The sequence below is a fragment of the Carcharodon carcharias genome, chromosome 21 (assembly GCF_017639515.1).
Source record: "Carcharodon carcharias isolate sCarCar2 chromosome 21, sCarCar2.pri, whole genome shotgun sequence".
Lineage (NCBI taxonomy): Eukaryota > Metazoa > Chordata > Chondrichthyes > Lamniformes > Lamnidae > Carcharodon > Carcharodon carcharias.
In genome coordinates this window covers 77,185,574-77,197,607 of record NC_054487.1, presented here as the reverse complement: position 1 = coordinate 77,197,607, position 12,034 = coordinate 77,185,574, and the positions used below count along the sequence as shown (strand labels likewise).

Sequence of the window (12,034 nt, the reverse complement as noted above, 5' to 3'; positions counted from 1 at the left end):
CAGCTCACCACCACCTTCTCAAGTGCAATTAGGGATGGACAATATAAATGTTGGCCTAGCTAGCGATACCCATGTCCCATGAATGAATAAAAAATAGATGCTATATGAATGCAAGTCTTCCATATCTTTGTAGATCTTTACCACGCCTCCTTGCCTGATATAGTCAAAGTTCAAGGTGACAACTGAGACCTGTTCAATAGTGGTTGCTAATGCAGATACAATATACAACGAGGTTGCAAATTTCTAAAGGGATGAAAGAGGAGCCTTTGAATAAACAAAGCCCAGAAGGATGGACCAATTTCCTTTATTAGAAAGATACATCTAGAACAAACCAGAAGATATACTGAAATTGGTAATGCTACATGCCAGATGTACAGTACTATACACAAAAGTGCATTGTCACAACTGATTAACAGTACATTGTCAACGAACTGCATCTTCTTTTTCCAAAACTACAGAGTTGTTCAACGAGTGAAAATGGAAATGCAACAGTACAGAACAAGGCTCGAGTTCCTCTAAGAGTTTAAAGGCACTTCCACATGTACATACTACAGATGTACATTGACACAATAGGGCAACGACCGACAATTAGGAAGTTATCTGTAACTAAAATGGCAGTAAAGGGTACAGAGTTTGTCAGGTCCGTGGTAAGTGGTAGTTACCATTCAGTGTGTCTGTAGCTGTTATCAATCTGTTACAAATCCACTTAAACTGCAGTTTAAAGAAGCCTAGCCTTGGACTACATATTTCCCATGATTGCACCTAGAAAACATTCATCAAATTGATCATTTCTGTTATTGTTTTTGCTAAATTGGGTCCACTAGGAGCATATCTTGCAATCCAGTATAATTATTATTTGAATATACAAATCCTGGGAGCAGTACAAAGTTGCAGTATCCATTTTGGCTGATGTACATTTTGTTTTTAAATTAATTTAAGTAAACTCTATACTACATGTTCCTTAAAAGTACAATCACCTTCTTTCAAAGACCACACAAGGTGGAAACTGTAAAAAGTTTCAAAAAGTACTAAATTTAGTCAGTTAAATCAATGGCAGACAAAAATGAATGTGCATCATAAGTTAAACATCTAGATCAGTAACTGCGGATTGAATGTACATAGCTTTTAATGACTCGTAGTCTTTGAGGTTGTTCTTGTAAAGGAGTAAAAGAATAGGCAGTACTTTGAAAGGATTGAATAGACAGACTGGCACTATTGGATTAATGTGCCAGCGCACTGTGCCACAGGGTGGTAGAACGCTGACAATGCTTTGGTGATTCCCAAGGGTCGTAGTCCAGTCTCAAGCCAGATCAGAGAGAAGCACAGAGGAGAGGCTTGATGGGGCATTTCACACCCTCCAGCCCCAACTGGGAAAGAGCAAGCAAAGCTAATGAGCCAGCCTTCTCATATGTAACCGGTTGGGATTGCGATGGCAGTGACGGAAACGGAGATATTGGCATGCCCCGGAAATGCTTTGAAAGGGATCTGGGGTTAGATGCAGAGGAGCAACACCCCCCCACCCCCACTCTCCCCTCCATGGGTGGGCAAATCTGTGCTTGTGACCCATGCTACCCTGGCAGAGCGAAGCACATTGAGCCTGAGCCATGCATAAACAATGATGTGGGGACTTTAATCGTTTGCCCAAGAGTTGGCCTGAAACCTATAGTGGCAAAGAAGGTGGAGGTCACCAGGCAACACCTCGGGCAGCACAGCGCCAGGAAGAAAGAAATGGGCACCATGGGGACAAAAAGCATCGGGGTATTAACAAAATTTTTTTTAAAACTTGCTATTTTGGGCATAATTAACAGCTGTTAAGTTGCAGATAGAATTTGGCCTGTGGCAATGTTTTGTAATTGCAAAGGGTGAGGAGTGACACATCCTCACGGTAGTGAGTGCACGACTCACCACATTAATCCCAAGGCAGGCTAGAGAAGAAGCACATCATCCCATTTAATATAACTTGGGCTCTGTCAACCCACATCTTCCCCAGTACGACCCGATGCCATAAACATTTGACCTGATATTTTCCTCTAGGTTTCAACGAATGCCGAAAAGATTTACAAATGACACATTTAAGAATGTTAAAACTAGTATATGGAAGGAAAAGATCAGGATTATTGGGCAATCTTTAGACAAGATTCCTGTTGTTTGAAGGGATCTGGTCTATGGTCAGCAAGTGTGGGGCTTGTGATGGGGCCTGAAACAGTTATTCCAACTTTAATATGTGGCAGCCATCCTTATTGAAACAGGAATGTTCCAAATATCAAGGGGGAAAAAACCCATCCAAATGAAATAAAAAGAGTAGTAACATGCATGGTTTTGCCCGCAACATGCATTTAAAAAAATATTCAGGTATTATTTTCAGTTTTACCATGGCTGGCCAGAGACGTTTTGAAGAGTTTACCCTCCTCTCATTACTCTCCTTGATAAACAGCTTCTTAGAATGTGCTTAAAACTACTGGTGGTACTGGAGCGAGTTAAACAAGTCATACTGGAAGAATCCAATACCGTTGTAGAAGGTGGGGTAGAAGAAGAACAGGAAATGTTAGTCAAATGTAAACCAAGGAACTCTTTTGTGTCTATGTAAACATGAGAATTTATATATAAACAAAAGCAAAGAAACTAAATATTGTACCCTAGTGGGAAACTGGAAGTAGGCCTCTCTCCTGTGGCAGGGAGAAGAGGTCATTTGAAATATGGGGCAATTTGACTCTGGCCAATATGCAAAATGAATGATATTGAATAGGTCGGCCATTAGACATCGCCCCCAATTTTCAATTCCATGGAAATTCATGTGTAACATTGGCTGATCCAACTTCACCCATTTAACACCAATGACCAAAGTCAAGTTAACGCCCTGGCATCCAACCAATAATGATCTACCTTAAAGGACAATCTAACTGCCTCAATTCCACCAACTGTGGCTAACCTACAACACACTGGCAGTGCATCAGAAGAGACAATGAGGGCCCACTGAAGGGTAGCTCAGGCCAAGGTCCGTAAAGTTCTTTCAAATGTATCTGGATGGAACTGTTGGCCAAGTGTGACTAATCACTCAAAATAATTGCCGTGTGGAGGTCCAGCGAGAACAACATGGCAAACATTGGCTCACAAAATGGCTGTTTTTTTTCCCCCAAGTGGAATTTCCTTAACTGCATGCCTTAACCTTAGACTCCATTTCCCAATATGCAAGTTACAAACTGAAGGACATATTTTGGTGGTAATGTTAGTGCTTCATTACGCCCCTCCCAATTTTCTCCCCTTCTACCAAGACGCTGACTCATTTTGAGGCACAGTTCCCTGGTGGAGAAGGTGCTGCTGGCGAGGTGTGGGGGAGGGGAAGGGGGTGGCAGGGGAGAAAAAGGTTAGAGAAGGTCAGTAACAACGGACAAGGAACTCCAGGCAACTTCTGAGTGTCTCAAATTTGCCAGAAATAGCAGATGATGCTCAGGGCAGGGGGAGCTGGGTGGAAATCAGACAGACTGAGTACTAAACAAAACCTAATTGTAGCTCTAGAGCAAAAGGGAACGAGAAGCATGTCAACTAAGTGTCCTCAAAACAACGGTGTTCACATGTCAGACATGGTTCATTAAAGAAAATGACTTAATGTGGGGGGGGGGGGTGCATAGGCATGTGTGAATTGATGAAGTGTTAGGAAGAGACGAGGCTGATATTAACTTTGCCCTTCACCACAGGGGGCCCCCAAGTTCTAAAAGTAAACTGAGAATATTTAGCTTTACTGGCATCCTTGATCTTAGTGTTTCAATCAACACCGCATGCAGCTTTGGAGAAGGCTGAAGTACACGGAAAGCCGAGGATGTGGACACAGGATATTTTTTTTAATATATTATAAATAACCGTCTAATGAGGAGAGGTGGCAGAAGCTTAATGAGTGGTTTTCCTTTTGGCGCTTTCATTCATGTTCAAAGCAGTGCTTTCATAATGCAAATCTGGCAATAAGGCCGAAGGAATGTTAAACAGAACAACACAACAAAAAAAAAAGGAAGAAGTAATTAACAATAGCAAAGCATTCAGCCATGTTGTGGCTGCTCTTCAATAAGTTGTAAAACTGATGTGGAATTTCCTCCCTATCAGTTCCAGGCAAAAACAAAAAGCTATCACAATTTCCCCCATCTTGTTTAAATAAACGTTCTTTCGAGAAGGTGGGAAGTCTTTTCATTTTTTGCTAACTTTCTTTATTTTAAAAAAAGTCAACTGTTGCAGCATAATTTTCAAGTCTAGTTAACATTGGTGTAAGTTCCACATATAAACAGTCCAGCTTGAAATGGAAATCAAATGCCCTTGTTAATTTACTACCGAGACATATATTCTAACACTGAAAGAATACATCTCCAATTATAAATGTTAAAATATCAATATTCTTATCCATGTCCTTTGTCACCCACATTTATCCAAAGATGATTTCAAGTTACATCAGCTTCGTTACATGGTGCAGGATTTATCTGTGGAGCCTTGGACAGTGGGAGGTGGTCCCACACTGGGGTTGGTCTTGGGGAGAACCACAGGCTTAGGCCTCAGGGCAGGGGGTTTGAGCTGCAAACCCATTCGGGGCGACAGAACGGGCTTGAAGGTGCTCATAGGGTCACTGGAAGAGCTGGTGCTCCGTCGAATGGAAGGGTCAACACTCTTCAGCACCACCGAGTGGTGCGGGCTCCTCGACTCCGAGGGGGCAAAGGGGGCCGGTGAGCTCTTCTTCTGCTCTAGGGTGTCCAGGACCACGTCGGGCGCATGCTTCGCCGTGCTCTGGCGCTCCAGCTCCCGCAACTCATTCAACGCGGTGTTCATCGTCTCTTCAATGTCCTGCCAGGAAAGCAAAAGGAAAGAGTTCTTTCTCTTAAAACTTTTGAGAATAAGGTTGGCTTATTTTGTTAAAACGAGAGATGCATTCGCCATGTCTAGCCGTCTGAAAATTTTGCAAAGGCTTGGTTGCAGAAATCTAATCGGCAACTGGGTCCATCTTTAGTCTCCAGAAATGCAACCCTCTGGATCATTCTACATCAACAACTTGCATTTATGTAATGCCTTTAACATAGTAAGGCATTTCACAGGAGTGTTATCAAATAAAATATGACACAAAAAGTCTATGACAGGTGTCCAAAAGCTTAGTTCACGAGGTTGGTTTTAAGGAGCTACTTAAGGACTTAAAGGGAGGTTTAAGGAGGGACTTCCAGAGTTTAGGGCCTTGGCAACAGAAAGCCTGGCCTACAGTGGGGAGTGATTAAAATTGAGACGCTTAAGGAGCCAGAATAGGAGAAGCACAGAGCTCTATGCCACAGCCATGCCTTGTCCTCCTCAATGCCTCAACGAAGACAAAATCCATTATGGAAAGTTCTGGAAGTTGTAATCTGAGATTTCTCTTTTCTCGAGGTGAAAAAGGAAGGAATCACTGGGGAGCTAAGAAAGCCAAGAACAGGTTTTGATTAATCATGCGCACACACAAAAAGACAAAATAAAATTGCAACTGTGGCAAGACACAGCTGGTGTGAGGAAATGCTGACAGTGAAAGTCATGGAGTTGGTGGACAGTTGAATTTCCACAAGGGAAAAAGTGGTTTTTATGTCAGCTGCATTCGCGCCAACAAAAGAAAGTGCATCAGTGCACATCCCATGACTTAGGGGAAGGAACCCAAAAGCCTATGTCTTTCAAATGGCATGGTTTTGGCACAGGCATTAAGTGTCTATACCAAAAATGGTGGAGGATATACCCAACAATTATATAGTCAGTATGGGAATTAACATCGAAAGAATATAAGAAACAGGAGCTTGAGTAGGCCAATCGCCCCCTTGAGCCTGCTCCGCCATTCAATAAGATCATGGCTGATCATTGACATCAACTCCACTTTCTTGCCCATATGATCAAAGAGCATGAGTGGGCCATTCAGCAACTTGAGCCTGCTCCACCACTTAACAAGATCATGGCTGATCTGATAGTAACCTGAAATCTGCATCTCACCTACTGCAGATAACAATCACCGCACCCCCCCCCCCCCCAATTTGCTTACCAAGTATCTATCCACCTCTGCTTTCAAAATATTCAAAGACTCACTACCCACTGAGTGAAAAAATTTTGCCTCATCTCTGTTTTATATGGGCAACCCCTTATTTTTAAATGGTGGCCCCTGGTTCTAGATTCTTCCACAAAAAGAAATATCCTCTCCACATCTAACCTGTCAAGACCCTTCAGGATCTTATGTTTCAATCAAGTCGCCTCTTACTCTTCTAAACTCTAGCAGACACAAATCCAGTCTGTCCAACCTTTCCTCATAAGACAATCCACCCATTCCAGGTATTAATCTAGTAAACATTATCTGAATTGCTTCCAACGTATTTACACCCTTCCTTAAATAAGGTGACCAATACTATATACAGTACTCCAAATGTGGTCTCACTAGTACCCTGTATAACTGAAGCATAACCTCCCTACTTTTGTATTCAATTCTCCTCACAATAAAATATAACATTCTATTAGCTTTCCTAATTACTTGCTGTACTTGCAAACCAGCCTTTTGTGATTTATGCACTAGGGCACCTCTGCACCTCAGGGCTCTGCAAACCATTTAGATAATATGCTTCTCTTTTATTCTGCCTGCCAAAATGGATAATTTCACATTTTCCCACATCGTACTCCATCTGCCAGATCTTTGCCCACTCACTTAACATATATATCTGCTTGTAGCCCCCATGTGTCCTCTTCACAACTTACTTTCCTACCCATCTTTGTGTCATCAGCAAATTTGGCAACCGTTCCTTCAATCCCTTCATTCAAGTCATTTATATTAGCTGTAAAGCGTTGAGATCCCAGCACTGATCCCTGTGGTTCACCACTTGTTACATCTTGCCAACCTGATAAAAACCCATTTATGCCTACTTTCTGTTTCCTGTTGACCAGCCAATCTTCTATCCATGCCAATGTTATCCCCTACACCATGAGCTTTTATTTTCCACAATAAACTTTGATGCGGCACTTTATCAAATGCCTTCTGGAAATCCAAGTACAGTACATGCACTGGTTCCCCTTTATCCACAGCACATGTTACTTCCTCAAAGAACTCCAATAAGTTGGTTAAACATGATTTCTCTTTCACAAACCTTTTCCTTTCCTAAACAAAGTTTAAATCCCCACTTCCCCAAATTCCTCGATTCCTAAACATCTATCCATTTCAATCTTGAATATATTTATCAATTGAGCATCCAGAGTTCTCTGGGGTTGGAAATTCCAAAGATTCACAACCCTTTTGAATAAAGAGACTTCTCCTCTGCTCGATGCAAAATGGCCGACCCCTTATCTTGAAACCGTGACCTCCCCCCACCCAGTTCTGGATTTCCAGCCAGCGGAAACAAGCCTGTCAAGCCCTCCTAGAATTTTATATATTTCCATGACAACACTTCTCATGTCAAAGTTGATGGCAGCACAACCCGCAAGTATAAAAATGAGGCCTTTAACTGTTTAAAAAAAAATGAAAGCCCAGATCAAGCAATATCCCTAATAGTTTCCTGATAGATAATTAAAAGGCTCTTTGCATAAATGTTTTGAGGGCAGCTTTGAATTCACAACGTTAATGTGTTTTCTTTTTGGCTAAGCATCCAAAATAAGATCCAAAAGAATTGCAAACATTAATACAGATTTTAAGGCAGAAATAATTATTTGGACTTTCTCTTGTCAAGCTACGTTTTTGAAAGCTGTAATGATTTTCAAAGAAATTTTGCTTTCCAATCCTTAAATCGCCCTCCACACATTCCATTCCACCTAATGCAGAGTAACATACCAACGCTCAACTGTGTAACGTGAAGCTCTTCATTTCAGAGAGCTCTGTAACAGGTCCGAGCAACCAGCATTCAAAAATCCATAAACTGATGTTCCTAATTATATACCCATGTGAGTTGGAAGACTTGAGGGGTGTTTTATTTTGTGCGTCGTACTAAATGTTTGTGGATAGGTTGTGACTGCCTTTCTGCAGAGTTGAAAGAATTCTGGATGAATTGCCAATTTATCTAATGTTACATCAAGTGGTTCGCTTTGGCTCATTCCATCTGTTCCTAATTTGAAGTGCACACGGGTTGATTTTTCTGTGACATTGAGCTGACTAATGTTGGCCTTTGCTCAGACAGTGGCATAAGAGAAAATGCTCGTGCGGCATGATGTTCTTTAACTTATTTTCCTGGAGCGGATATAACTTTGCTGGAATGGTTGGAATTTGGTAGCAACGCTTCCTCTAATTTTCAACAGGATGGAAAATGGACATCTTAATAGTTGTATTTAAATGGAGCAAATTTTTGGTTAGCTTTCAACTTGGGGTCGCGTACAGAACAATTTGTGAAAGAATCCAAAACTAGGGGCAATAAAGACAAGATGGTTACTAATAAATCCAATAGGAAAATAAGGGTTAATTTGTTTCCTCAGTGTGGTGAGAATGTGGAACACATTACCACAGGAAGTGGTTGGGGCAAATAACTTCAATACTTTCAAAAGGAAACTAGATGAGTACATGAGAGAAAAGGGAACAGAAAGATCCGAGATGAGGCAGATGGAATGGGAGGAGATTCATGTGGGGTATATAAACACCAGCAGGTATTAGTTGGGCCAAATGGCATGTTACTGTGCTATATGTTAGTTGTAAGGAGGAGGTTTTCAATTTGCCATACCGCTTACTGTTATGGATTGTGATGTGTCATAAAAACTGGTCAATATTCATTTCCAAATTAATAGAGATGAACACTGGGCCATTTCTTTCATGGCCAGCCTATTGGCAAAACTAGTTTTAGACAGGGGCAGCAAATTGAAAACCTATCCCCAATTCTCACATAATAATTAGAACAATTTGTACAGGATCTCTTTTGTTGAACAAAAAGCTTTGTTCTGCTATGCAAAAAGCCTATATGCCCACTTCCAATCCAGATAGCAGGCAGTGATCTGCTTTCCAGTCCTGTTGATGTCAAGCTGCCTGCCTGTAGTGGGTGCATAGCACCAACAGAAGTAGGCCTGCCTTTGAACTTGCCCTCCTTTCACTGGCTGGCTGCTGCCGCCTCTGTAACATTGCTCATCTCTGTTCCTGCCTTAGCCCAGCTGCTGCTCACGCATGCTTTTGTTTCTAACTTCCAGACTTGACTATTCCAATATTCCCCCCTGTTGGCCTCCCATCCTCCATAAACTTGAGCTTGTTGAAAACTCCGCAGTTCGTATCCTAACTCACACCAACTCTCGTCCCTTCCTATCTCTGTAATCTCCTTCAGCCCCATGACCCTTCAAGAACTCTGTGCTCACAGAATCATAGAATGGTTACAGCACTAAAGGAGGCCATTCAGCCTGAAACACCCATGCTGGCTCTCTGCATGAGCAATGTAGCTAGTCCCAATTCCCCGCATCTTTTTCTCTTCAGGTGCTTATCCAATTCTCTTTTGAAAGCCCCAGTTGAATTTGCCTCCGCCACACATTCAGGAAGTACATTCCTGATTGCAATTACACGCTGTGTAAAGAACTCTCTCCTCATGTTGCCTTTGGTTCTTTTGCTAATCACTTTAAATCTGTGTCCTCTGGCCCTCAACCCTTCTGCCAAATGAGAACAATTTATTTTTATTTACTCTTGTAAATCCCTGATTTCCTTTGTTCCCCACACCCCCTCCCTGTCCCCATTGGCAAGCTCAACTGCCTGGACCCTAAGCTCTGGAATTCCCTCCCTAAACCTCTCCAACTGTCTATCTCTCCCTCCTTCTTTAAGACCCACCTCCCTGACCAAGTTTATGGTCACCTGTCTTAGCATAGGACTTGGGAGCAGGAGTAGGCTATTTGGCCCTTCGAGCCTGCTCAGCTATTCAATAAGATCATGGCTGATCTGGTTGTGGTATCAACTCCACTTTCTTGCCAGCCCTGCCAATAACCCTTGGTTTCCTTACCTAACAAAAATCTTTCCAACTCACTCTTGAATACATTCAATGACCCAGCCTCCACTGCTCCCTGGGGAAGAGAATTCCACAGACTAACGACCCTTCAGAGAAAAAAATTCTCCTCATCTCTGTCTTAAAAAGGGAGACCTCTTATTCTTAAACCGTGTCCCCTAGTTCTAGTCGCCTCCCCCCAAGAAGAGGAAACATCCTCCCTTTATCCACCCTACCAAGTCCCCTCAGGATCATACGTGTTTCAATGAGATCACCACTCATTCTTCTAAACTCCAAGCCCAACCTGTCGAACCTTACTTCGTAAGGTAAGCACTTCAGCACAGGAATGAATTGAGTGAACCTTCTAGCTTAATAGCCCCTTATGGTGCTCAATGTCAAATTTTGTTTGATATTGCTCCTGTGAAGTGCTTTGAGAAGTCTTACTAATATTAAAAATGGTACATAAATGCAAGTTGTTGCTTTGGGGTTGGAATGCAAATTTTGCCTTCCTTCAGATGGCACTAGGCTGGTACATCAAAGCAGACAGGATGGAGGATGTCAGTTCTTTCTAATGTTCCCCAGTACTAACCCGCTTTGCCAATGATAAGGTAACAAACTATTATTGATTACTGTCCAATAACCTTTGGCAAAATGTAACGATACCAGTGAGATGCAAACTAAATTCAGTCGAGCATGGCTTGGAACAAATGAATCGGGACAGATTTGAGATTTGAAAACCCAAGACGGTATTCTGTGTAGCAAAGATTTAGGAAATGTTGCATTGCAAGACCAACATGTTCTATGAACCAACACTGAAAATGCTATAACATCAATGCAGATGAAAAAAAAAAAAAATGTCTTGCACAGACCTGGGCGATTGTTTCAGGGTCTAGAGGTTTATGATCACTGAAGTTGGTGTATTGACCGGAGGACGTAGACCTTCTGATTGGCGGACTCTCAATCTTTTTGAGAGCCTCATGGCGGCTTAGGTTGGATAGGCTGCCAAGGCCGCCTCGGCGACGCCTCTCCGGACTGTCGACCGGCACACTGCGAGTCTGGAGGAAAAGGCGGGAGCTGGCGTGGGAGGGCGTGATCAAGGGGCCACCGTCCCCTGAGCTACTTACTAAGCCATGGACCGGGTGCACTGCACAGTGCCCATCGTTGGCTCTCAATGGGCGTCGGGCTGCTGGCGGTTCTGGCCTCCTCTTCTGTCTAAACAACAAAAACAAAAGGCATGCCATTTTTCAGAGCTTGCACAAACGGGGCCGCCACACGTCTTATACAACGAAGCTTCAAACCACTCACTCGCTGGTTCTATTTTTAAAAGAATTTGAACATGCTCAAGATGACAAGAAAAGGTTTACACTATGAGAAAAATGTCATAGCCAAAAGGTTAGTTAAGAGGAAAAATCGCTTTTTTTTTGGAGTAATTGTCAGGGGGCATCCAACCCATGTTGCTGGACTCAGGCTGATCCCCTGGAGGCATGGGCTCAAATCCCACCATGCAGCTGGTGAAATTTAAATTCAATTAATAAAATCTGGAATATAAAGCCAATTTCAGTAATGAAGCCAAGGAAGCTATCATCAATTGTCATTTAAAAAAAAAAAATCCCGCCTGGTTTACTAATCCTCTTTAGGGAAGGAAACCTGCCATCCTTACCTGGTCTGGCCTGCATGGGACTCCAGACCCATAGCAATGTGGTTGATTTTTAACTGCCCTCTGAAAAGGCCTAGCCAACAGTTCAAGGGCAATTAGGGATGGACAACAAGTGTTGGCCTTGCCAATGACGCCCACATCCCGTCAAAGAATAAAAAAAATGTCTGCAGGTGCTTATTCATCCTGATCTTCTGCACAGCAATGTCGGGCTCATGCTTGGCAAGTGGAATTTCCTAGCTTTGTTTCCATGGTTATAGAATTACACAATGATGCAGCACAGAGAGGGGCCATTTGGTCCATTGTGCCTCTGCTTACACTTTGGTAAAGCTATCCAATTAATCACACTGCCCTGCGCTTTTCCTTTGTAGCCCTGTACATTCTTTTCCCTCAAGCATCTATCCAATTCACATCTGTCTTTTCAAATACTCATAGACGTTTACAGCGCAGAAGGAGGCCATTCAGCCTATTGTGTCTGTGCCGGTCA

At 42.6% G+C, this 12,034-nt stretch overlaps 1 protein-coding gene across 3 annotated transcripts in view; it reads right to left on the bottom strand.

Annotated features, from left to right (window-relative positions):
• Nucleotides 1–288: 288 nt before the first annotated feature.
• Nucleotides 289–12,034, bottom strand: part of srgap1a (SLIT-ROBO Rho GTPase activating protein 1a) — a 255,995-nt gene continuing 244,249 nt past the window's right edge. For all 3 annotated transcript variants that reach the window (XM_041216272.1, XM_041216273.1, XM_041216274.1), the window contains exons 21-22: nucleotides 10,763–11,105; nucleotides 289–4,821 (exon numbers count right to left, since the gene is read on the bottom strand). In XM_041216272.1, coding sequence (XP_041072206.1) covers nucleotides 4,444–4,821; nucleotides 10,763–11,105 — 721 coding nt within the window. In that variant the 3' untranslated portion in view covers nucleotides 289–4,443. The remainder of the gene's footprint in view (nucleotides 4,822–10,762; nucleotides 11,106–12,034) is intronic.